A 27,959-nucleotide genomic window follows, 5' to 3' on the forward strand; every position below is an offset into this window, starting at 1 on the left:
ACACACAAAAAAAAGACAGACAGTGGCCAAGGAGAAAGACAGCAAAAAAAAAGACAGATAGACATACAGTGGCCAAGGAGAGAGATAGCAAAAAAAGAAAGTCAGACAGACAGCAGCCAAGGAGAGCGAGAGACAGAAAGAAAGAAAGACAGACAGACAGCAGCCAAGGAGAGAGACAGCAAAAAAAGAAAGACAGACAGACAGCAGCCAAGGAGAGAGAGAGAGAGAGAGAGACAGAAAGAAAGCAAGAAAGACAGACAGCGTCCAAGGAGAGAGAGAGACAGAAAGAAAGACAGACAGAAAATGGCCAAGGAAAGAGAAAGAGAGAAAGAAAGACACACACATCTATTCTAGCATCCGTTAATGTAATGGGCTTAAAGACTAGTACATTTATAATACATTCTACACTAACCCCCCTGTTTTATGAAGCCGCGTGGCAACAGCCCCGAAACCCTTTAAACCTCTATGGGCTTTGGGGTCGTTACCGCAGCGCTCATAAAACAGGCCCTAAATTTATACACCCGACACAGATCAGTATGGGAATATTACAGTATTTTTGCCACTTAAAACTAACTTATGCACCCATAAATAGGACATGTTGCTTTCTTTCTAATAATCTCTGCAATTCTACCTAAACAGGATATAATCAAAATACAGCGCTAATCTGTTTACCTTTTCTCTGAAATGATCACTTATGTACGTCCTTTTGAGGGAGGCAGGGAACAACTTGCAAGACGAATGACGTTTGACCTGCAGCGCTAGTCCACGGAAAGATCTCACATTATTTAAAACATCCCCCTTGTAGAATTAAAAATTCTTACTATCCTCTCTCCAACGTGTGGTACGCAGAGACTCCATAGTTTCCAGCGATGCTCCCAAAGTCAGCGTTCCCCAAGGTGATGTCCGCAGCTTCGCTGCCTGCGTTAATGAATCTGTCGGGGAACAGCAACTGTTGTTACCGTATGCTATCGTTAGCAATTCCTAACCCACACGGCGCATTTCTGGGACAATTCAGTTCTGAGACAAATCACTTCTGGGACCTCGGTGCAGCTATTTACATCACAGTGGATTTGAAGACAGTACATAAAAGTAACCATTGAAAGTGGAAAAAAGCCTGAGAATTACTTCTAACAGGAGTCTGAAGTACCCCCAAGTATCAAAAGAAAGGAGAGGCCGGTGGTGTAATCTATCAATCGAAAACAAAGACCAGCAAGGAATGTTTATTAACAAATAATTAAACATAAAATAAACCACAGAACAAAACCTGGCTTGGCCATGTTTCGCCTTGAGGCTGCATCAGGGGTAATAAACACTCATAACCAAATGCGGGCAGTTCTATAAAGGTCACCCAAATTTAGGTATTACAATGATTAGCCTTAAGCAGTCACAAAAACAAGAAGTGGAGATGTCCAAATCAAGACTGGTGGACTACATTTATTTCACAAGTCTCTTTTTATTAATTCAAAAACCCAATGACTCGACATGTACATGTTTCGGCCAAGATGGCCTGCTTCAGGAGTCGGCTTGGGGCTTTATACTCATCTTACTCTATGCGGATGGAGGGTTATCACTCCGACACAGAGCTATGTTTCGCCTATACCAGGCTTGATGTGGGGAATATGAGTCTGATGATTTAAAGGGGGACTTCTTTGATACAGCCTTTGATACAGGCGAAACATAGCTCTGTGTCGGAGTGATAACCCCCATCCGTGTAGACTAAGATGAGTATAAAGCTACTCTAAAAGTATCTTTTCTACTTGAAACTATTTAAAGATGAATACATATTTATTTAAGATAAAAAAATGAGACAAATGACGATCTTGGTGCTGACTTGCGGTATGTGAACAAAGTTTAAAACTCATACCGACTGCACCGCTGAGGTCTGAGAGTATGGCACTTTAAGGCTTGCTACTTGTGACGAGTATTCTATAATGACATTTTGGCACCAAGAAGCCATTATAGAATTTTTGCTATACTATATGCATGGGATTGGGGTGCTTAAATCTTGCCACTAATTTATAGAATTACCATTTGTTTTCTTAAACTAAAATGAGGTTGTGTGAAGCCTCTGGCAATAGAAACACTTCTTTATGATTTTGGAAAGTTATTTTATTGGGCGACTGTTTACAAGCTTCATATTGATGGTATGATTTATATTTTTTTAATACATGCAAAAGTGAATATATTTGTTAATAAGAATTCCTTGCTTTCTTTGTACCCCGGATGCTCCAAGCCTCTGCTCTACCATAACTTACACATATTGGCTCACAATTATTAGTAGGGCTCCAGCGGAAAATCTATTTGTAATCTAATCTAACCTCGACATTTATTACCCGCTTGACCAAAAGTTTTAGGTGGGTTACAAAAGGAAGGAAGACTCACAAACGAGTAAATCATACAATGTGACAAAGTACAGCATTACACCAAAAGTATAAAATAATATATCAACTAAAACTCATTTTTAAAAATTTATAAGACATAGAAACGTAGAAACATGATGGAAGTTAAAGGCCAAATGGCCCATCCAGTCTCCCCATCCGCAGCATCTACTATCTCCTCCTCTCCCTATTGGCTAAGGCTCTTAACATTTGCATCTCCTCTTCCTATAGGCTAAGGCTCTTTACACCTACATTGTGAGATCATAGAGCTGCCCATCCACAGTAACCATTATCTCTTTCTCTCTCTGAGAGATCCCACGTGCCTATCCCAGGCCCTCGTGCGTGATGAGGAGAGGGGTGGGAAGAGGCAAGGGTGAAGCGGAGAAGGGGTGCTGGCACCCCTGCCAGCACCCAAGTTTTAACTAGTCTTCAGAAACCATATAATCTGAAGTACATCTAATCTTTTCAGGCAAAGGATTCTAAACCGTTGCACCCATGCTCATCATTGTTATATTAAATGTGGTCTTCAATGTACAAGATTTTTTTTTGGAAGAGACTTTTAATTTCATCGTATGAGATGCATATGTAGTGTTTGCAAAGTGCCCTGGAAGTTTGAATCTCAATTGTTCAAGAGTCAGCTCCTTTACACACGCTCAGAGAAGTACTGGCTGAATGGGCCAAAAAGACAAAATCTATATTTCAGAAGCCAGAACACTGAACACATTCACATCCAGAAGAACTCTTCATGAATTATGCAGCAGTGTGCGCACAGGGACATAATCTGGTCCCCATCCTCATCTGTTCCCAGTCAATTCTTTTCTGTCCCCGCTCCATACCCATCATACTGGTACCGCCCCCTCCCAGTTTTCTTTCCCATCCACGTACCTCCTCATTTAAAAGATCTTGTAAACTCAAACAAAACTTAAAACGCATCCTATAAGTTGTTAAAATTGGACACAAATCAATAGCCATTTGTTAAATATGCAGGAAAAACATATTATTAGCACGGATTCCTCTTTCGATTTTTTGAGGTGCTGGTATTTCAAGTTTCTGAATCAAGATGTGCATGAGGACACAATCTGGTCCCCAATCCCTCCCACCCCCAATTCACTTCTGATCCAATCCCTCATATCCCCATCCACTTTGTATCTGTCTCCTCCCACTCCCATGGCGTTAGTGGCTGTTTTGTTACCAATACCGTAGACTCCCGCGGGTTTTCTGTTGTCCCCATTCCCATGCACACCTCTACTATGCAGTCATCTTATAACATAATCAAATTATTATACTCCCAACTCCTTACAGTCTGATAACTGTTTGACATATTTTTAAGATGCCATACCTCTATAGATTGATATTAGCAGAGCAGTGGAACGATCATATTTAAGAATGGACTTTTTGTATCATTTTGTTAATGTCTGTAATAATGCATGCTATTTCATTTAGTGCACAGTAAATAGCTCATGCTTTTTCTGCACATTATTCAGAAACAATGCAAACTGTTCAATGATGGTGCACGCTATCATCAGATGAAATGGGCCAACACAAATGGAAACCAAAATCAAAATGATCAGTATAAAAAGAAAATGGAACCAAGTTAAAATATACCAAAATATTTTGCTGGTGCACCTATCTATGAAATATGAGACCAGCCGAAATGGGATGCATTACTGTGAGGAAGTGTGAAGAAAACTCCACGGAAGAAAGAGGGCTGGTTGAAGCTGTCGGTCACATGGTTCTTCAGTCAGGCACCCCTGCAGCCACCACCCAGCATTTGCCAATTGGGAGGAGAGGTCCTCGCTCCCAGGATATCACCACCAGTGAGCTGCTGAACGCGGCCCGCAGGCGCGTGCCCGAGGCAGCGGCCAAAGGGGCAGGACACGCCCCTTTTGAGCCCCTTCGGAGCCAGGAGGAGCAGGGAGCAGTTGGGAGAAGTTATGGGCAAACGGAAGGCAAAGATTGGTCCCTCTATTAATTCAGGACCAATGGATCGCCACCTGTGCCCAATTCCTGGACTGTCGTTGGAAGGTAAGACTGTTTCGCAAACCCAATCTGTCTCTCATCTGGGGAGCCCACGCCGCCACCTCAACCTGTTCAATCTTTACTTGAGAAAGATAGGTCCATTTCCATGTTAGGTTCTGACTCATCTTCTTGAACTGGACTCAAAAAGTTCTTTAATGGGCAAACAATTGTTATCTATATCTCCTGTTTTTTTTCCCTACTAGTCCTTTTATTAGGCCCGAGTTGGGTGAAAAATCTGTTACACTTCCAGACATCTGGACAGTTGAAAACAGAATTGAGAATTCATTACAAGGCACAGTAGTAAAATTGTGCCAATTTTCCTTTGAAATAACAAGTAAAGTGACTGAGCATGATGCTCAATTGGCGTTAATTGGAAAGAAATTAGTTAAAATGGATGCATCTGTTATACAATCTTGTGCAGTATCTAATGAGAAGGATATTACTTATTACATTTACAGATGGAAAAAATGGAAAACGCTATGAGATCCAGGAACCTCAGATTTCTGAATTTTCCTATATCTCATTATTTTTCTCCTCTGGAATTATTAAAAATGTATTTGAAGGATGTACTTTCCTACTCTAAGATAGAATCTTTTTTTCCAGATAACTTTTATTATATACCCAGTGGATCAAAAATGATTTCAGAAGAGGGGGGAAAGGATCAGTTAGAAACATAGAAACATAGAAATTGACGACAGAAAAGGGCCATAGCCCATCGAGTCTGCCCATACCAAAGACCCACTCCCCGACTTTTACTCCCCTATAGATCCCACGTGAATATCCCATTTTCTCTTAAAATCTGACACGCTGTTGGCCTCAATCACCTGCTGAGGCAGCTCGTTCCAATGATCGACCACCCTTTCGGTGAAGAAGTACTTTCTAGCATCACATTGAAATTTCCCTCCCCTGATTTTCAGCGAGTGTCCTCTGGTTACCGAGGGCCCTGTAAGACTGAAGATATCATCTTTCACCTCTATACGCCCCGTGATATACTTAAAGGTCTCAATCATGTCCCCCCTCTCTCTTCGCTCCTCCAGTGAGTACATCCGCAGTTTTTTTAGCCTTTCTTCATACGTGAGATCCCTGAGCCCCAAGACCATCCTGGTAGCCATTCGCTGAACTGACTCAATTCTCAACACATCTTTCCGGTAGTGTGGTCTCCAGAATTGAACACAATACTCGAGATGAGGTCTCACCATGGATCTGTACAGTGGCATTATGACTTCAGGTTTTCTGCTGACAAAACCCCTACAGATGCAGCCCATCATTTGTCTTGCCTTGGCCGAAGCCTTCTCCACATGATTGGCAGCCTTCATATCATTGCTAATGATCACTCCTAAATCACGTTCCACCGTGGTTCTGGACAAGGTTTCACCATTTAGTGTGTAAGTTCTGTGTGGATTTTTTTTGCCTAGGTGCATTACTTTACATTTTTTAGCATTGAAGCCTAGCTGCCAAGTTGATGACCACTGTTCCAGCTGCCGTAGGTCCTGCGTCATAAAGTCAGGCACACTGCTTTTGTGTACTATGTTGCATAGTTTGGCGTCTTCGGCAAACAGTGATACCTTTCCTCTAAGCCCTTGGGTCAAATCTCCTATGAATAAATTGAATAGAATCGGCCCTAAGACGGAGCCCTGAGGTACTCCACTCGTCACTGCTGACGTTTTGGAGGGGGTACCGTTTACCATCACCCTTTGAAGCCTACCATCTAGCCAATCCCTTATCCATGTAGTAAATGTATCCCCTAATCCCATCGATTTTAGTTTGTTCAACAGCCTGCGGTGTGGAACGCTATCGAAAGCTTTGCTGAAGTCCAAATATATCACGTCCAGGGACTCCCCGGCATCCAGATGACTGGTCACCCAGTCAAAGAAGTCAAGTTAGTGTCTCCTGATAGTTTAAATATTTATCAATTCCTGGAATCATCAAAAGATTTTATAGCCAAAAGCGCAACGTTATTGGTCACCTTTAAAACTGAGATAGAAAAGCAAGACATCCTTAAACTATCTATATACAGTATATATAAAATCGGAGGTATGTATGTGTGTATGTGTATGTGTATGTGTGTATGTGCCGCGATCACGCAAAAACGGCTTGACCGATTTGAACGAAACTTGGTATGCAGATCCCTCACTACCTGGGATGATATGTTCTGGGGGTCTCGCGGCCCACCTGCACACGTGGGCGGAGCTACAAACATAAAATCAGATTTCACCCATTCATGTCAATGGAAAAAATGTAAAAAGCTGCCATTCTCACAGTAATTCAAAAACGGCTTGACCGATTTGAACGAAACTTGGTATGCAGATCCCTCACTATCTGGGGTGATATGTTCTGGGGTCTCGCGGCCCACCTGCACACGTGGGCGGAGCTACAAACAGAAAATCAGATTTCACCCATTCAAGTCAATGGAAAAAATGTAAGAAGCTGTGGGACCGATTTGAACGAAATTTGGTATGCAGATCCCTCACTACCTGGGGTGATATGTTCTGGGGGTCTCGCGGCCTACCTGCACAGGTGGGTGGAGCTACAAACAGAAAATCAGATTTCACCCATTCAAGTCAATGGAAAAAATGTAAAAAGCTGTGGGACCGCTTTGAACGTAAATTGGTATGCAGATCCCTCACTACCTGGGGTGATATGTTCTGGGGGTCTCGCGGCCCACCTGCACACATGGGCGGAGCTACAAACAGAAAATCAGATTTCACCCATTCAAGTCATTGGAAAAAATGTACAAAGCTGTGGGACCGATTTGAACGAAACTTGGTATGCAGATCCCTCACTACCTGGGGTGATATGTTCTGGGGGTCTCGCGGCCCACCTGCACACGTGGGCGGAGCTACAAACAGAAAATCAGATTTCACCCATTCAAGTCATTGGAAAAAATGTACAAAGCTGTGGGACCGATTTGAACGAAACTTGGTATGCAGATCCCTCACTACCTGGGGTGATATGTTCTGGGGGTCTCGCGGCCCACCTGCACATGTGGGAAGGGTGGGTTCACCCAAGAATGTATATGTTCTTGCTCCTGGAGGTGAAACTAAAAATGTTGTTTATAATCAATTTTTGTGTTAGTTGAATTGTATTCATTTTGTCAAATATTTCACATTATATTTTGAATATTTTACTTTTTATAAAGCTGTAACAAAATTATTTCATTCACCACTATAAAGTATCTTTATTTAAATCCATTTACAGTGTTAATGCTATAATTAAATACCTGTGCAACGCCGGGGCATCAGCTAGTATTTTATAAATAAGAATGCCTTGTTTTGTGGTCAGCAAATAAACACCTTTCCAGATGTCTCTAAGCAAACGCAACACAGGAGGAAACAGTTCCTACAACTCAAGACTCGAGTCATGGGTGTGGGGGCTTCTTTTTTCCTTAAATTTCCAAGTAAATGCTTGGTGACATATCAAACTGTTAGATATATTTTTGTTGATCCAGCTCATTGGGAAAATTTTCTTCAAGATAAAATTAAAGTAGATAATTTGCCTGTAACTAATGCAGAGGTTGAGGTTGAGGTTGAGTGAAAATAGAAGTTTTTTGTTTATCGCCTGACTTGAAGTTTAATGAATAATTGTTGCCCTATTAATTTTCTTGACTTTTTGGTGCCTCCATCAGGATAAGTAGCCCTCATATAATGTGGACTTGATAAAGATTTTGTTTTTAGTTTGAAATATTTTCCTTGAATTGCTTTTTGTTTCATAAAATTGTTATCTTTTGTAACAAATGAATAAATTTATAAAAAAAAAAAAAAAAAACTCAACAAAAATGTTTCAAGCTCAGAATAAGAAAACGGAACAGTAAGTCACATTTTTTTTTTTTGTTTTAAATCAATGTGACTGAAGTTTTGATTGGTGAACATATGATGAGCTGCTGGAAAAAAAAACATTTGGGAGATTTGCAAGATGCATTGAATGGTAATTGGAAGAGTCTGGACAATAGTAGCCTTTTGGCAACATAACCAGACGGTGCCACAACCCTGATACTACTTAGTGGGAAATAAATATTTTCTGGCATTGCTGGTGCTTCCGCTGGCTAGAGTGGCCTCAAAGAGATGGTTGTAGACTGTGCTGAATCCAAAATATGGGCTAGATTTGAATCGTGTCAAATAGCTAGTGTATTCAACTGTCTAACAACACAATAGCCCAAGAGAGCTAAATCGCACCTTAAAGCTGCAAGTCCTTTCAATGGCTTTTGTGTTGAGTCCTTCACCTAGAACAGAAATAAAAATTCAAATCAAGCATATGTCAGATACCGATTTCTACTCATTATTACGCTGAGAGCAATAATTAAGCACTTTTCCATGAGTAAAACACTGGTTTGGCCGTGGAAATGGGTTTTATACTTTTGCCCACACTATAGAAGGGTTAAATGAAAAATAATGCCTCCATTTCCATAATCCATCAACAGATGGCAGCACTGACAAGCTTCAGCTGTTCACTTGTTCTTTGAAATCTCTTCTTTCACCACTTTCGTGAGAAGTATCTGTGTGAAGATGCCGTTTTGCTATTGCTTGTGAAATGGAAGCATGCGGTGAGCACTTGTCAGTACTAGGGTTGCCAGATTTCCTCTTAAAAAAAAAAAAGAGGACACCTGAGCATGCCCCATTCTACCCCAGCCCCACCCCATTCTGCCTCCAGCCCCGCCCTGTTCTGCCTCAGCCCCTCCCACACACAGACCTCAACATCTGCGCATGTGCAGAGGCCCTCCAAACACATGTATTTGATTTCTTGTTTTTGAATTGTTTTCCTATAACATAAATTTCCTATAACATAAATTTCTTTTTTGTTGCAAGAATTTACTTGTGATTATAATATAAATGCAAATAGATAAATAACAAAATATATAGTTCTATACAGCCCTAGACCTAATTTCCTTTTTCCTGCAAAGGCATAAGAAGTGGTAAAAAAAGGTCAGCGAAGAAAGGTTGTTTCAAAAGTGACAGCACATTTACCAAAAGCCTCCCCCCCTTCAGCTGAAACCTTTTGTTTTATCTGGACTTAGCTCACACCTTTTCATTATTAATTCAAGGTGAGTTACAATACTGATCCGCTGTTAGTGATCTGTAACTTGTCACTTAAAATCATCTGTAGACCCTGAAGACTGAAGGGTGGCCGATGTTACGCCAATTTTTAAAAGGGTTCCAGGGAAGATCCAGGAAATTACTGACCGGTAAGCATGACATTAGTGTCGGGCAAAACAGTGGAAACAACTATAAAAAATAAAATGGTGGAACACGTAAACAAACATGATTTAGTGGGACAGAGTCAGCATGGGTTCACCTGAGAGAGATCTTGCCTCACCAATTTCTTTGAAGGTGTGAATAAACATGTGGATAAAGATGAGCTGGTTGATATAGAATATCTAGATTTTCAGAAAGCTTTTTTTTTTTTTTTTTTTGCAGTCTAGGCTCCTGAGAAAATTAAAGAGTCGTGGGATAGGAGGCAGTGTTCAGTCGTAGATTTGGAACTGGTTATCAGACAGAAAACAGAGGGTAGGGTTAAATGGCCATTTTTTTCAATGGGGGAGGGTAAATAGTGGAGTGTCGCAGGGATCTGTACTGGGAACGGTGCTATTTAACCTATTTATAAACGAACTGGAAATTGGAATGACAAGTAAGGTGATTAAATTTGCAGATGACACTAACCTGTACAAAATTTGTTAAAACACACGAAGACTGTGAAAATTTGCAGGCAAACAGTAGGAAATTGGAAGACTAGGTGTTCAAATTGCAGATGAAATTTATATATGGACAAATGGAAAGTGATGCACATGGGAATCATAGTTGCCAGATGCTAGAGTATACCTCGGGGGTCAGAGCCCAAGAAAAAGATCTGGGTGTCATTGTAGACAATATGCTGAAACTTTCCGCAGAATGTACATCGGCAGCCAAAAAAAGCAAACAAGATGCTAGGAATTATTAGAAAAGGGATGTTAAACAAGTCTAAGAATGTTAAGTCTACAAAATCCTGAGTGGAGTAGAACGGGTACAAGTGGATCAATTTTTTTTACTCCATCAAAAATTACAAAGACTAGGGGATACTCGACGGAGTTGCAGGGAAATACTTTTAAAAACAATAGGGGGAAATATTTTTTCACTCAAAGACTAGTTAAGCTCTGGAACGCGTTGCCAGAGGATGTGGTAAGAGCGGATAGCGTAGCTGGTTTTAAGAAAGGTTTGGACAAGTTCCTGGAGGAAAAGTCCATAGTCTGTTATTGAGACAGACATGGATGAAGTCACTGCTTGTCCTGAATCGGTAGCAGTGGCGTACCTAGAATATGTGACACCTGGGGCCATCATTTTTTGGCACCCCCCCATCTGTACAAAAAACATGATTTTTAGTAACAAGCCACATGTCACACATGAGTACCTAAGAAAAGGTAGCATCTTACATACTGCAGTGAGCAGTACAACATCAATACACCCATTGTAAAACTAAACAAGCCAGACTAGTACAGATTAATCCTACACCTTCAATCCTAACAGAAAACCATTTCTTTCGAACACACAGAACACAGAAAACACCTTCGCCTAGTATGGAATATGTCATCACAAACTAACCCCTCCCCCTTTTACAAAACAGTAGTGTGGATTTTAGCCATGGTGGTAACAGCTCTGACGCTCATAGAATTCTGAGCATCAGAGCTGCTACCACCACGGGCTGGCGCTAAAAAATGCTCCACAGTTTTGTAAAAGGGGGGATAAAATAGAAATACATAGACAAAGGTTAAATTGAACCAGCAAGAAGCTGGACTCTGCATACAATGCAACACCAAAGAAACAGTGACACATATCTCCTAAAGCAATAAATAAATAGAAGATTTTTGTTCTACCTTTGTCTTCTCTGGTTTCTGCTTTCTTCATCTTCTTGTTACTCTCTTCCTTCCATCCACTGTCTCTCTTCTCTCTGCATCTTCCATTTGCTCTGTTACTGTCCCTCTCCCTTTCTCCCTCCTTCCAAATTGGTCTGACACCCATCTTCTTCCGTCCGCTCCTCCCATATCTGGCATCTCTGTCTTCTTCCCTGCCAACGTCTTCTCCCAACTCTCTCTTCCCCATTTCCCTTCAGCGTCTTCTCCCCACTCTCTCTTCCCCATTTTCCTGCAGCATCTTCTTCCCACTCTGTCTTCCCCATGTGCTTTCAGCGTCCTTCTCCCCCCTCTGACTTCCCCATGTGCTTTCAGCGTCCTTCTCCCCCCCTCTGTCTTCTCCCTGATGACCCTTTCATCTCTCTCACCCATCCGAACCCCAACTGCGCGACTGAAATACAGTGCCTTATAACAAACCGCATCATCAACTACCCGGGGATTGACTGGAGTACAGGTCACTCCAACTGCACTAGGGAAACGGGATTTGTAGAAGTTGTGAAGGACTGCTTCATGGAGCAACTAGTCACGGAACCGACACGAGGGAGTGCTACTCTTGACCTCATCCTAAACGGACTAGGGGGGCCTGCGAGAGGGGTAGAAGTGGGAGGACCACTAGGCAACAGTGACCACAATGCGATCAGATTCACATTAGAAAGGGGGACACCCACAGTAAGGAGGACCGCAACAACTGCGCTCAACTTCAGGAAAGGGAACTATGCTGCTATGAGGGAAATGGTGGGGAGGAAGCTCAAAAACATCCTTAGGATGGAGACTGTAGGAAGCGCCTGGACCCTATTCAGGGACACCCTGCAGGAAGCACAAAGAATGTATGTCCCCAGTTTCAAGAAAGGCGGCAAGAACAAGCGATCAAAGGACCCGGTTTGGATCTCAACAGAAGCAAAGAGGGCAATAAATGACAAAAAAGTATCCTTCCGGAGATGGAAAAAGGACCCAACGGAGGAAAATCACCAGGCGCACAGGAAATGCCAAAAGGAATGCCACCGGGAGGTTAGAAAAGCAAAAGGGAACTACGAAGAGGGGCTGGCCAGGGAGGCGAAGAACTTCAAGGCATTCTTCAGTTACGTAAAGGGGAAGCGACCAGCGAGAGAGGAGGTGGGGCCGTTGGACGATGGGGATAAGAAGGGAGTGATTAAGGAGGATAAAGAGGTAGCTGAGAGGTTGAACACGTTCTTCTCGTCGGTTTTCACGAGAGAAGACACATCTAACATACCGGATTCAGAGGAACTCATAAGTGGGGAAGAGGCTGAAAAATTGGAACACATAGAGGTAAGTAAGGAGGATGTCCTCAAACAGATAGACAGGTTAAAATGCGGCAAATCGCCGGGCCCAGACGGGATCCACCCAAGGGTTCTGAAAGAACTAAAACAAGAAATAGCGGGCACAATCCAGCATGTTTGCAACCTATCCTTGAAAACTGGAGAGGTACCAGAGGACTGGAAACTGGCGAATGTCACACCTATCTTCAAGAAGGGATCGAGGGGTGACCCCGGCAACTACAGGCCGGTGAGCCTGACTTCAATTGTAGGGAAGATGGTGGAAACTATGATCAAGGATGGTATTTGCGAGCACATCGAGAGAAATGGCCTACTGAGAACAAGCCAGCACGGATTCTGTAAGGGAAGGTCATGCTTAACGAACCTTTTGTACTTCTTTGAGGGAATAAGCAGTCGGGTGGACAATGGGGAACCCATAGACATCATTTACCTCGATTTTCAAAAGGCTTTCGACAAGGTGCCACATGAAAGGCTGCTTAGAAAGCTGTGGAACCACGGGGTGGGAGGGGATGTGCACAGATGGATTAAGCACTGGTTGTCGGGTAGACTGCAGAGGGTCGGAGTAAAGGGACAATATTCTGACTGGCGGGGAGTCACGAGCGGTGTACCACAGGGATCGGTGCTGGGGCCGTTACTCTTCAACATATTTATCAATGACCTGGAAAAGGAGGCAAAGTGCGAGGTTATAAAATTTGCAGACGATACCAAACTGTGCGGCAGAGTTAGATCCAGGGAGGAGTGTGAGGACCTGCAAAGGGACCTGGACAAGCTGGAAGACTGGGCAAACAAATGGCAAATGCGCTTTAACGTGGAAAAATGCAAGGTCATGCATATAGGGAAAAAGAACCCGTTGTTCAACTACAAATTGGGGGGGGCATTGCTGGGAGACAGCAGTCTAGAGAGAGACTTGGGTGTGCTTGTGGATGCATCACTGAAGCCATCTGCGCAGTGCGCAGCAGCCTCGAAAAAAGCCAACAGGATGCTGGGCATCATAAAGAGGGGCATAACAACCAGGACGCGGGAAGTCATCATGCCGTTGTATCGAGCGATGGTGCGTCCACATCTGGAATACTGCGTTCAGTATTGGTCGCCGCACCTCAAGAAGGACATGGCGGTACTTGAGAGAGTCCAAAGGAGAGCAACGAAACTGGTAAAAGGGCTGGAACACTGCCCATACGCCGAGAGGTTGGATAGGCTGGGGCTCTTCTCTCTGGAAAAGAGGAGGCTCAGGGGAGATATGATAGAGACCTTCAAGATCATGAGGGGCATAGAGAGGGTGGATAGGGACAGATTCTTCAGATTGAAGGGGACAACAGGTACGAGGGGGCATTCAGAGAAACTGAAGGGAGATAGGTTCAAAACAAATGCAAGGAAGTTTTTTTTTCACCCAAAGGGTCGTGGACACTTGGAATGCGCTACCGGAGGAAGTGATCAGGCAGAGTACGGTACAGGGATTCAAACAGGGATTGGACGGATTCCTGAGGGATAAAGGGATTGTGGGATACTGAGAGAGGTGCTGGGATGTAATACAAGTATAGAAAGCTAACCAGGTAATAAGTATGGAAACCCAACCAAGTCGTGAATGTGCAAGATCGGAGGGTTAGGACTTCGATGGGAAGATAGGACTAAAATGGGAAACCAAGGTGGCAAGGGGGCCCCTTCTGGTTACTCAGACAGGTCGTGACCTGTTTGGGCCGCCGCGGGAGCGGACTGCTGGGCGGGATGGACCTGTGGTCTGACCCGGCGGAGGCACTGCTTATGTTCTTATGTTCTTATGTTCTTATCAGCATCACAGGCCCCATCGCGGCTTTCTCACGCCCGGGCGTTCCTCTGCCACGTTGCTGATGATGTCATATAATTACGCAATTAATTTCAGTGCTCACCAGTTTGCAGGCTGGCTCGGTATCATTTTGGTAAAATATCAAACTGTACGCTTGTCTGTCTGACAGGGCATGGCTGCAACTCGAATATATTCCTTGGTATTTCATGTTAAAATTGAAATTCTCATTTTCTGTCTTCACTGGCAGCTTTAAGTAGTCGGGATCCTAGACAACGAAAACACAAACAGGTTGAAACATTCAGGCCCTGATGCACAAAGCTCCGTCAACCCAGTAAAGCTTTTCAAAACCCGGATGTCTGGTAACCCTACCCCTATCCCCATGTTCCATCAAACAGTCTGCATTCAACTCCGTGAGTGGCTAGAAAAGAGCTTCCCAAACTAGGGTGGGAACCCCAAATGGGTCATAAAACCCACAGTTGGAGTCATCGGTTGGGTGAGCTATCCATAGATGCATCTCCAAGATAGGGGGGAGGGGTCACACAATTTGGCTTTTATCATGAGATCATGGTCACCAAAAAATTAGCGAGCATTGGGCTAGAAGGAAGAAAGTGGCTGGATCCACATTTATTTATTTAAAGGATTTCTATTCTGCATTATCAGTCGATTTCTAGGTAGATTACAGCTCGACATACATAATTTAAGATGACACATGACATAATATTAAGGGGTAACAAATACAAGGCAGGGTGAGATTGATAATTGTTTGAATGCACCTCGCCTTACCTCTCTCGTAATTGCATACCTATAAAAGTCCCCAAGACAAAATATCCTTAAAAGACACCATAATATAAGTTGGGTGTGTCCTAGGGCATTGCAGGAAAGTTAACTCCCTAGACTCCACCAAAACTATATAAACATCAAATCTAAATTTTTAAGACAAGGAGCATCCTCAGTGTGAGTTTGAAAGCTTTAAAGAGCGACTCAAAGAGCAGTGTTTGCTATTCTAAGCACTAGAGCTGCTCTTTGAGTCGCTCTTTAAAGCTTTCAAACTCACGCTGAGGATGCTCCTTATCTTAAAATTTTAGATTTGAGGTTTATATATTTTTGGTGGAGTCTAGGGAGTTAACTTTCCTGCAATGCCCTAGGGCATGCCCAACATATATTTTGTTACCTATAAAAGTGACATCAACCTTTAAGAATTCCGATCAAGTTCTTTGGTCTGTCCATCACAGATTAGGAGGTGGGATGTGGGATAGGTACCTCTGAATAAATGTGTTCTTAGTGAGAATTTGAATTTCTTAAGATCAGTTATCAAGCTAATCTGTTCTGGGAGCTGGTTCCACCCCTGGGGTCCCTTAATGTAAAAGATGAGTTCCTGGGCTCTTCAAGCTGGATTTTTTTGAGTAGGGGGTCACGTCAAGGAAGTTAGTTTTTGAAGACCATAGTGGTTGAGATGGTTGATGGATGTGTAATGTGGATGCCAGTATCAGAGATAATATACCTGTCAGTGCTTTTAAAACCAGTATCATGATTGGATGTTAACTTCAATTTAGACCTTGATATGAAAAAGAAACAGTTCTGGCGTAGTAAGGGGGGTAGGGGGTGGTCTTCCCTATGTGCCATCTTGATGGGGGTGCTGTCGACATCCTTGCACCCTCCCTTCCGCCTCCCTGTACCTCTTTAAATCTTCGCCAGTGCGTGCAACTTCTCTGGCCTGGCTCCCCTCTGAAATGATTTCCAGGTCACGGGGTCAGGAAGTGATGTCAGAGGGAAAGCCAACAACAGTGCAAGCAGCAGGCCAGAGAAGTTGCATGCGCTGGCAAAGATTTAAAGGGGTATGGAGGGATACTTTACCATGAATTCGAAAACTCAGTGTATTGGGACATAAAACCATAATGCAGCTTTGGACAACCTCACAACCCCTCTATTACTGAACTTGGAGAGTGCATGTTTCTAAATTGATAGATTGGGAGATGAAGGATACTTGGGCAATCTATAAACGGAGGAAGCTAATTTTATCTATTTGGGATCCATATCTTTAATCTTTGACATCGAGAACCCGCAGTCAAATCTTGAATAAATTAGGCAATACATCCCCTTAGGGATGAGACCTTTATGGATCTCTTGAATTCTCTGCTTTTTTCCGTTCAACTTGTGTTTCCCCTTTTGATGCCTTCTGACTTTCCTCTTTACCTTTTTTTTTTTCTTTTTCCCTTTGTATTTTGTTCCAGCTGTGTCAATGGTAAGACAAGTCAATGAAAACCAAAAGAAAGGAAGACACAAGTCTCCACAGGAATAAAAAGGCAAAACCAAACACATAACAAAAATGTGAAAACAAATCAATGTTCAGAATCTTCGTTTTACATTACATTACATTTGTGATTTCTATTCCGCCTGTGCCTTGTGGTTCTAAGCGGATTACAGTTAAAAGAGATCAGGACATTACCGAGAGAATTACATTACAACGATTTAAGTAAATTACATGTTGTGGTATAGAAATACAAGTATAAGATATCTGGATTTATCGATAGAATAACTTGACAGGGTTCAAGTAGTTACAAGGTTCAGTGGGGAAAACAATATAGGCAACTGAAGAAAGATACCTAACTTTGAAGGAATCAGTTAAGTGGATACCTAAGGGAGATGCTTATTTAGGAGAAGGTTAAATGGATACCTAAGGGAGATGCTTATTTAGGAGTTTGGATATTTTTGGTAAATGAGGTTCAAGGGGATGACTAGTGTGTTATTTGCGGGGGAGAGTGCATGTGCGATTGGGGAGGGGAATATTAAGTAAGGACGTGTTTTTTGAAAAGAAATGTTTTGATTTCTTTCCGAAACACTTTGATGTCTGTTGTTTTGATCATGAGTTTGATGATGGTGGGGTCAATTTTCGCTGCCTGAATTGCTAGAAGGCTGTCGTAAAGTTTCTTACGTCGGGTACCATTATGAGGGGGGAAGGTGAAAAGATTCTGAGTTCTTCTTGATCTGGGTAGTCGGTAGCGGCAAAGATGGTTGTTCAGGTAATTGGGGGCCATACCATGGGTTACTTTGAAAAGTAAGCAGTAGAGTTTGAATTGAGTTCTTGCTTTTATCGGAAGCCAGTGAGAGTCTACATAGGCGGGTGTGACGTGGTCGAATTTGCTGAGAGAGTAGATGAGTCTGATAGCTGTGTTCTGAAAAGTCTGTAGTTGTTTTATCATAGTATTTGGGCAAGGTAGGTAGAAGCTGTTGCAGTAATCTAAGGAGCTGAGTATGAGGGATTGTACAATGATCTTGAAGTGTTCTTTGGAAAATAATTTACTTATTTTTCTTAGGTTTCGCATGGTGAAGAATGCTTTTTTTATGGTTTTGTGTATTTGTGTTTGCATTGTGCAGCCTCTGTCTAGGTGTGTTCCCAGAATTTTGAGAGTATTCTGTATTGGATATTTGATTGTGTCTACATCTAGTTCTGTTAGGGATGGTTTTTGTTCCTTCTCTAGTAGTAGGAATTTGGTTTTCTCCGCGTTCAGTTTTAACTTGTGGTTCGTCATCCATTTTTCTACAGTTTCTAATGTTGTTTTCAGGCGTCCGTTGGAGGTGGGGTCTTGGATGTCGAAGGGGAGGAGGATGGTTATATCATCCGCGTAGCTGAAGGATATAATGTTTAGGGCGTCTAGGGCCGTGCCTAGGGATGCTATGAAGAGGTTGAAAAGTATGGGCGATAGAGGGGATCCTTGTGGAACTCCGCAACTAAAAATGTGGAACGGACCCAACATGGGCTGTGTTTCGGTATGATACCTTCCTCACGGGTCCTAAGACATTAATATAAAATAACAGTAAATAATAATAAATGATAAACTGTAAATGAATCTTAAACAGAAAGAGATAAAAGATCAACAAAATTATTAAAATTATGGAGTTATAGGTGAACTTTAAAAATTGCACAAGATAAAGGTGTTAAAGAAACACATATGTAAACAGCAAAAAGTCCCAAGCGTAGAAAACCAGGCACATAGTGAAAAGCGAGGAATGAAGAGAAATGAATGGCATTATAGAGTCTGGCAATCAATTCTAATTGTGTTCCCAGACTCTGAGCTGGGGGGGGAAGTAGGGTGGTGATGTTGATTTGGAATCTTCTTATTACATGATATATATATATATATATATATATATATATATATATATATACTAGTGTTTAAGCCTGTTACATTAACGGGTGCTCGAGTAGATGGATGTCTGTCTGTCTGGGGTTTTTTTCTTTGTCTCTCTCTCCTTGGACGCTGTCTGTCTGTCATTCTTTCTGTCTGTGTCTCTCCCTGGCCTCCTGTCTATCTTTCTTTCTGTCTCCCTGTCCCCCTGCCTGCCTGTATTTCTCTGTTGCGCCATGTCTGCCTGTCTCTCTGTGGCCCCCTTCCTATGTCTACAGTGTCCCATCCTATGTCCTTAGTGCCCTCAGTGCCTCCTTCCTATGTCCTTAGTTCCGCCAGTGCCGCTTTCCTATGTCCTTAGTGTCCCATCCTATGTCCTTAGTGCCCTCAGTGCCTCCTTCCTATGTCCTTAGTGCCCTCAGTGCTTCCTATGTCCTTAGTGCCCTCAATGCCTCCTTCCTATGTCCTTAGTGTCCTTAGTGCCCCTTCCTATGTCCTTAGTGCCCTTTCCTATGTCTTTAGTGCCCCCTCCTATGTCCTTAGTGCCCCCAGTGCCTCCTTCCCATGTCCTTAGTACCCCTTCCTACTTCCTTACTGCCCCTAGTGCCTCCTTCCTATGTACCCCTCACTGCCTTCCAGACTTTGCCCCTCCCCCAGAAGCAAGCCTGCCTGCCTCCCTCCCTCCCATCCCCCTGTGCAGTAGAACCCTTGAGCAGCATCTTTCCATTTCTACCCTCCCATCCCTCTGTGCAGTAGAACCGTTGAGCAGCATGTTTCCATCTCCCCCTCCTCCGCCACTACCACCGCCCATTGTCCCTTCCATCCGACCCTCCCACCGCGAGACGACCTACAAACCTCCCGGCTCCAGCAGCATCTCAGCACTCTAAACACGCTGCTTCGCAGCCTTCTACTGCCCGTGATTTCCTCTGCCGCGTCTCTGTCTTGATGTCATCAGGAACGCAGCAGAGGAAATCAGGGCAGTAGAAGGCCGCGAAGCAGCGTGTTTAGAGTACTGCAGACACTGCTGTAGTCGGGAGGTTTGTGGTCGTCTCGCGGTGGGAGGGTCGGATGGGAGGGTCATGGGGGTTTGGATGCGCTGAGGAGGGGTGCGCCGGCGAGGGGTGACGATGATGAACTGCCTTACAGTGAGTGCTGCCGTACAGTAAGTGAGGGGGGAAGTCGAAGCGTGTATGCGCACTCCTGCTGGCCACGTACCTATGGATCACAGATCACACAGGTAGGAGTGCGCATGCGCGCTTAGCATTTTATTATAGTAAATGTGATATAACCATGTGTTTTTATTAGCTTTCTCTATTGAATTTCGTAACATTCTGCTTACTTGGATTTTGGGGGGGAGATTTTTACGGTATATTTATTGATCAATGCAATTGTTTTTCTTATGTTCTTGTGTTGTTCAGTGGCACTTTATCTTAAATTTTTTTTAAAAAACAGATTTTTCATAAAGAGGTATGTGGGAGAAGGGAGGGCGTGAACGTGGCGCGGATGGCAAAGAGGAGGGTGCAGGGGGTGCCACCACTCCTGGCTCCTCCTACTCTCGCTACGCCACTGCCTGGCTAGATGATTTCCACATAAACATGGCAGGGGATCCAGCCTGGTACTAGCGTTGCTGGATTTCTCGGCATCTTTCAGCCCTGTGAATTACAATACCGTGCTTGCACAGCTGACAGAAAGAAGTATCAGTGACACAGTACGCCTGTGGTTTAAATCCTGTCTATAAGGAACAGTCATTCAGTTTGGCAACATCTTATCATCAGCTTGGACAGTGACCTGCACAGTACCTCAGGAATGAATACTTATCGCTTATTTTATTTAATACCTACTGAAAGCTTACAACGGGTACAACGGGTCCAAAATGCAGCTATCCGCCTCCTACACAGCCTCAACTACCATGATCCCATCTCCCCCAGCACTCCGCGCTGAACACTGGCTCCCAATTAGCCAACGCTGTGCATTCAAGGCCCTGGCAATAGCATACAAAAAAATTTATGCCACCACCCCCTCCTACCCATCTACATCCAAGCTACCCATCTACATCCCCACCCGCACCCTCCGCTCGGAAAAGGAGATACGCCTATGCATTCCCCCCGGAAGGTCCCTCCTCTCAGAAACCGCCCGCAAACGCTCCTACAGCCACTTCATTCCCCAACTCTGGAACCAACTCCCCCCTCAACTCAGACTACAGAACTCACTAATGACATTCCGGAAAATGGTAAAGACCCTCCTTTTCAACTAAAGGTCACCCTCAGTCTTCACCCAACCCCCTTAAACCCCACCTCTACCCTTCTTTCTCCATTCTAATCTTCTGCCTAAATTTCTGTATAGTCCACTCTCAGCCTATACTCAAATAACTCGTATCTAAACTAAACTACTTATATTTAAACTACTGTTCTTAATTTGCTGTATAGTCCCTATATTTACACTGCTGCACAGTCTCGTATGTCCAAGTATTTAAATCTACTGTATAATCTTGTATGTCCAATTCACTCCATTGTGAATATTTACTTGTAAACCATTCTGAGCTACTGGGAGGACGGGATAAAAATCTAAATAAATAAATAAACTGAGCTGTTTAGATTGAACACAAAATTCTATATTTCCACTGATGATATACTTCTGCTCATAACCACTGAACCAGATCTGCCTACAACTTTGAATAAATTGACGGCCTAACATCAACCCAAGAATGGGTAAAACGACAATAAAACCCAACCCCACTCTGTCTGAAACAGCTTTTGTGGGCTTCTAACAAAGGCAGCACCCGACATCAAAATCCCTTCTGGAAACTAAGAACTCCCCCCTAAAATCACAGGTCGGGAACCCTGGGAAATTGATAGCCTCATCTCTTGCTTTGATCTTTGCAATTTCAGGCAAATTGTCAAAACTTTTTCTATCACCTGCAGCAACTACGAAATCTCTTTCTATACATCGACCCCCAAACCTGGTAGAGGGCACCCAGATTTGGGTGTGGATCCCACATCTGCGTGTAAACTAATTAGTCAATTAAGCGCTAACAGCCATTTAGATTCAGATTCCCCAGAACTGGTGTGGAGGGGCATTTTCGATACACAGTACTCCCCCTTAAAATTCACGGGGGTTACGTTCTTGGAGTGACCACGAATTGAGAAAAACTGCGATTATTGGATGCGGAAAAGGAGCAGGGATCAGAGGCGGGAGAGGGCTGCAGGGGCGGCAACGGCGATGCGGGCGGTGGCACTTGCGGCTCCGACCCGGGCCGGGATCACTGCTCAGGTCGCAGGTCAGGCAGAGCGGATCGGTGATGTCGCGAGACCGTAGGAGGTGCACGACAGGGTCCCGGGTCACAGAAGAGGCGGATGGAGGATATTTTTCTAATTGTAATTGCTAAGGGAAAAACCACGAATGACTGGGGCCGCAAACTCTAAACCGCGACTTCGTGGGGGTATACTGTTAACGTCTAAATCTAAGTTTAGACATTTTGCGGAACACACACAAAAATCCAGTACCAAACATATTCATTTTCAAAACTACAAATGTCTATCCTGGTTTTTTTTTAAAAAATGAAGGTGTTTTTACTTCTATCTTTTTGGACCACGTTCATAAAAACACATCCAAAAGAAAAACGCAAAGAACGAGCCAGTGGAATGTAGGAGGGGCCAGCATTTGTAGTAGACTGGTCAGACAGACAACTCAGTAGAGCACTGGGGCATCCTTGGCTAGGGTTACAGGATATCCGTATTTCTCCGGACACGTCCTCCTTTTCGAGGACATGTCCGGGGGTCTTGACGGCTTTTCCAAAACCCAGCACTTTGTCCAGGTTTTGGAAAAGCTTCCTGTCATAATCGCTCCCTCCTCTCCATGCTCCTGCTCCTTCCACATCCCCGCCACCCCCCACACTCATGCTCTCCCTTCCCCCCATACCTCTAAATCTTCACCGGCGTGAATGGCTTCTCCAGCATGCTCCTCCCGCCAGCGTCGGATTTCCCTGTGATGTCACTTCCTGGCCCCGTGACCCAGAAGTATTCAGAGGGGAACCAGACTGGCGCAAGCAACAGACAGGAGAAGCTGCTGGCGCTTGCGAAAATCAACAGAGGAACGGGGTGGTGGGAGGGATGGCGCAAGCAAGTCATGGTGTGGCAGGGGGATGGAAAGGTGCTGGCGCCCCCCGCTAACACGGCGCCCGAGGCGGTCCGCACCCCCTGCCCCCCTTCCTTACTACGCCACTGCATGTGGGGTACTCTCTGGGCATGTGTGTGAAGGGTGCAGAACCTGGATTCTTTCATCACTTGGGACCATGAAATTGTTTTGTCGGGAAGTTGATAAGATGCCAAACTCAGTATCACGGAGTAACCTCTGGCAAAAAAAGAAAAAAAAAAACACCCTTCGTAGCCACAAAAGTGACTCACACATTGCAGAAAATAGTCATCTTTATGAATATGCTGAGCCCCCATATCACATAATAATATGCGTAATTATGTGACATCATCAGCAATGCGGCAGAGGAACGCCCAGGCGTGAGAAAGCCACGATGGGGGCCTGTGATGCCGATGATGCAGTTTGTTATAAGGCACTGTATTTCAGTCACACAGTTGGGGTTCGGCTGGGTGAGAGAGATGAAAAGGTCAGCATGGAGAGGAGGGGTGCGCAGCGGTGGCAGTGGGGGATGGGAGGGATTAAAAAATTCTCCACGGGGGGGGGGGATGGGAGGAAGGGATAAAAGCTGCAAGGGTTCTGCTGCACAAGGGGATGGGGGGGGGAAGGATAGAAAGATACTGCGCAAGGGGATGGGTGAGAGGGGAGGAAAGATGTTTCACATGTGGGAGGAGAGAAAGGAAATAGGAAGAATTGGGGTGGAGGAGAGGAAGAGAGAGATAATCATTGTATATGAAAAAAAATAAGACCTTTTTTGGGCCCAAAATTAATATAAGACAGTGTCTTATTTTCGGGGAAACACGGTAACTCAGATGCCTAGCGATGCCATCAGCTAGGGCAGTATTTCTCAACTCGGTCCTGGGGTCCCCCCCTTGCCAGTCAATGAATATGCATGAAAACAATTTGCATGCACTGCCTCCGTTATATGCAAATTTCTTTCATGCATATTCATTGTGGATATCCTGAACACCTGACTGGCAAAGGGGGGACTCCAGGACCGAGTTGAGAAAAACTGCGCTAGGGCATGAATTGCAGTTTTGAAGAGCCAGTATAGGTGCAATTGCTGCTCTTACCTGATGTTTAAGGCTGGCTTGGCTGAAGGATCTGGAGTCTTTGATTTGTACCTCAACAGGCTCGCTTGCCAAATTCAAAACCTGCAGCAGACTTTCTTTAGCAACCGGCTCAGACATATTGGATTCCTAATTGAAATAACAGATTTATTTTTACTGCTGTGTATAAATTAATTGCTTCTGGATAAGACAGCTAAATGCATAGAAGGAATAATGATATTGACAGTACAGGAGAGCCAGGCAACCACGACCAGGTACTACATTTGTGGCATCATAAGAAAATAATAAGCGTTGCCATACTGGATCAGATTGAAGGGCCATCAAGCCCAGAATTCTGTTTCCAATCCAGGTCACAAATACCTGCCAAAATCCCAAAAGAGTAAAAAAAAAAAAAGATTTTACACTACTTATCCAAGGAATAAGCAGTGAATTTTCCCGTCCATTTTAATAACGACTTTGGGACTTTTCTTGAAGGAACTGGTCCAAACTTTTTAAAACCCTGCTAAGCTAAGTGCTTTTACCATATTCTCTGGCAATGAATTTCACGGCCTCTTTTACAAAGCCGTGCTAGCGGCTGCCGTGCGGCAACAGCACTGAGGCCCTTTAAATCTCTATGGGCTTCGGGGCCGTTAGCGCAGCGCAGCCGCTAGCGTGGCTTTGTAAAAGAGGCCGTCAGTCTAATTACATGCGGAGCGAAGAAATATTTTCTTTGATTTGTTTTAAATTTATTACTTAATAGTGTCATTGTGTGCCCCTTAGTCCTTGTATATTTTTTAGAAAGACTAAATAAACAATTTGGCCCATAGTCTATCAACGGCGCCTTCACTTAGGCATCAGTAGGAGCCTTACCGGCACGTCATTTTAAAACGCCATTTTACAAGGGTTTTTAAAAACTTCAAGACACCTACTGGCATCTGCATCACGCCTACAGAGGCGCTTTACAACGCCAAAGGCTGCTGTGGGCTCGGCTAACGCCGGAAGTGTGGGGGGGGGGGGTCAGGCGTTGTAAAGTGCCTCCAAAGGAAGACGCCTACCTTTCCCCAAGGTGTGATTCTTTAAACAGCACCATCGTGGGATTGACGTGCCATCGGCGGCCATTTTTAAGGCCGCCGCCACCGACGGCGCTGTTCATAGAATCTGGGCCCCTTTCCATGTCACTCAGTATTTTACAGACCTCCGTCATATCTCCCCCGAGCCATCTCCTCTCCAAACTGAAGAGGCCCAGCCGCTTTGGCCTCTCCTCGTCATTTTTGTCACCCTTCTCTGTACTGTTCTAATTTTGCTATATCTTTTTTTTTTTTTTTTTTAATTCTTTATTTATCATTGTAAATTTTAACAAAATCAAACATTTTGTACAGAAAGATTGTCTGATCATACACATATTTAAAAAAAAGGAAGAAAAATAAAAAGGAAAGTAATTTCCGTAATAATAAATCTCTACTCAATCTCAAGTCCTCAAAAAAAGATGATCCAAGGATTTATGAGTGAACTTTAAGGAAATCAATTAATAAATTCTATACAAGATAAAAAGTATCTAGTGACTGGATTAAGGAGCTTTATTCTATTAATCAAGTCCATTTGTTGTTGTTATTATGTTGTTCCTTCCTTTTCCAAACGTTTCAGCGTCAAGAAAGCTGTAAGTTGAGCCGGTTCAAAAAAACCCCCACAAATTTATTATCTCGATATCTTATTATACATTTACATGGGAAGCGTAAAAAGAAAATTGCTATATCTTTTTTGAGATAAGATGATCAAAATGCACACCATGGCGTGATACAAAAGCATTATAATATCTATATATATAGTGTAATGTATATAATACCTACTGTTTGTTCATTTGTATGACACTATTTTAGATTAAAAATCAATAAAGATTATAATATTCTCAGTTTTGCTTTCCATTCCTTTCCTAGGGGTCCTTTGGCGTGCGCTAAATCGGTTAACGCGCCTTAGTAAAAGGACCCCTTAATAATTCCTAACATCTCGGGATATATGTTACCAACAGGCCTTCAATCTATCGAACACAGCTAATTTACAACTAAATACATGCTATAATACATGGTCTACAAAAATAATTGTTCTGTGTATACATCATTCAGTGCTGATGGGGATGAGGTTATGTAGTCATCGTGTTGGTTGAAATAAAGACTTTACTGGCTCACGCTGACACCCACTTAATGATTAGCTGTCAAGCAGTCATTGCACAAACCAGATTAAAGAAGCTCAACTCTTCACAGGCAGTCACAAGCATTCTAAGTCTTGTCCAGTGGAAAGGTATCACCTGCAAAGTGTTCACTAACCCTTACTTTGTCCCCCCAAAACAAATAAGCAAATGGTTTGCTGTACGATCCAGTCCAAACAAAAGCAGGAAAGACCAGCGCAGTAAAACTTGTATTAAATTTATTAAAATTAAGAATGAACACCTTCTGAAGGTGACACGTCAAAACTGCGCGGGATAAAAACGCACCGAAAATCACACGCTGACAATCCCGCACAGGACTTATGTGCTCCACCTTAAAACACTTCCTGTTAGCGCTCTGAGGGTGTATGTGGGAGGGGACCCCCACACACACACTATAATTAGAAGTGTTCTGTTTTGCCCCCCTTAGGTTAGCATCAGGGGAGGAATATAAAACTGTAAATTAAATACATAAAACAATCAATATCAATAAAATATCAGAGAGGTGGTAATCTTGAAGTTGACCGTTTGCTTCCGACTGTCATCGTGGCAATTTGACTCCCGATTCCATCTGTGGCTTGATTGTTCCAGGGCTTGCCTTTGACATCTGGCACTGGTGTGGATGGCCGAGTGACATCATTGAGGGCCTTATCCTATTCTCAAAATCAGCCAACGCTGTTGTAGAGTAACAGAGATGGTGCTCTTGAAGGCGACCAGAGGTGGAGAGGTGTTTGCTTAAGAACATAAGCAGTGCCTCTGCTGGGCCGGACCAAAGGTCCATCACGCCCAGCAGTCTGCCCACGCGGCGGCCCATCAGGTCCAGGACCTGTATAGTAATCCTCTATCCATACCCTTCTATCCCCTTTTCCTTCAGGAAATCATCTAATCCCCTCTTGAATCCCGATACCATACTCTGTCCTACCACACCCTCTGGAAGCGCATTCCAGGTGTCCACCACCCTTTGGGTGAAGAACTTCCTACATTGGTTCAGAATCTGTCCCCTCTTAATTTTTCTGAATGCCCTCTCGTAGTTTTCGAAAGTTTGAAGAACCTGTCCCTCTCCACTTTCTCTTGTCATCTCAGTGATTTGTGTCCTGATTCCATCTGAGGCTTGAATGTTCCGGGGCTTGCTTTTGACATCTGGCACTGGTGTGGACAACCTGGTGATGTCAATGAGGACTTTATCCCACTCTTGAAATCAGCAGGTACTGCTGCAGCGCATGGCTACAAGTGTATGACTGCAGGGAGTACCCTAAGGGGAGTACCCTAAGGGGAGTACCCTAAGGGGAAAAATCCCTTAGAGCCATGAGATGGAGTGCTGGAGCTTTTTTTTTTTTTTTTAAGTACTGTTCTGCCTTCAGTTCTGGGGAAACGTAAGGCCAAAGCTAAACTTTCCACCCTGTTATTTCTGACTCAATAGATAGACATGTGATTCCTTCTGTTATACATTCTCCATAAGCACTTAGATCTGACTCTGTTTCTATTTCTGGAGCATCTCTTTGTTCTCTTGACTGAACTCCTCCACCCCTTCCAAATATTTCCAGTGGACTAGGGTCCAAAGTTGATCCTAAGTTGACTATCCCATAGAAACATAGAAAGATGACGGCAGAAAAGGGCTATAGCCCACCAAGTCTGCCCACTCTACTGACCCACCCCATCAAGTCTGAGTGCCTTACTAGGCCTCTGTAGGGATCCCACGTAGATGTCCCATTTATTCTTAAAGTCAAGCACGCTGTTGGCCTTGGCCACCTGCTCCGGAAGCTTATTCCAGTGCTCCACCACTCTTTCCGTGAAGAAATACTTCCTAATGTCACCCCTAAATTTCCCTCCTCTGAGTTTGAGCGGATGCCCTCTTGTGGCCGAGGGTCCCCTGAGTAGGAAGATGTCATCTTCTACCTCGACACGACCCGTGATGTATTTAAACGTTTCAATCATGTCTCCCCTCTCCCTGCTTTCCTCCAGAGTGTAGAGCTGCAGTTTGTTCAGTCTCTCTTCGTACGAGAGACCCTTGAGCCCCGAGATATTCCTAGTGGCCATCCGCTGAACCGACTCGACTCTAAGCACATCTTTGCGGTAATGTGGCCT

The 27,959-nt window shown here is 43.7% G+C and overlaps 1 protein-coding gene across 5 annotated transcripts in view; it reads right to left on the bottom strand.

Annotated features, from left to right (window-relative positions):
- The window catches only part of SLC15A2 (solute carrier family 15 member 2), a 169,303-nt gene that overhangs the window by 33,767 nt on the left and 107,577 nt on the right, over positions 1 to 27,959 (bottom strand). For all 5 annotated transcript variants that reach the window (XM_033946704.1, XM_033946706.1, XM_033946703.1 and 2 more), the window contains 4 exons: positions 23,699 to 23,824; positions 14,453 to 14,614; positions 8,570 to 8,616; positions 822 to 932 (listed from right to left, as the gene is read on the bottom strand). In XM_033946704.1, the coding sequence (XP_033802595.1) occupies positions 822 to 932; positions 8,570 to 8,616; positions 14,453 to 14,614; positions 23,699 to 23,824 (446 nt within the window). The remainder of the gene's footprint in view (positions 1 to 821; positions 933 to 8,569; positions 8,617 to 14,452; positions 14,615 to 23,698; positions 23,825 to 27,959) is intronic.

This window comes from Geotrypetes seraphini, chromosome 5, assembly GCF_902459505.1.
Source record: "Geotrypetes seraphini chromosome 5, aGeoSer1.1, whole genome shotgun sequence".
Lineage (NCBI taxonomy): Eukaryota > Metazoa > Chordata > Amphibia > Gymnophiona > Dermophiidae > Geotrypetes > Geotrypetes seraphini.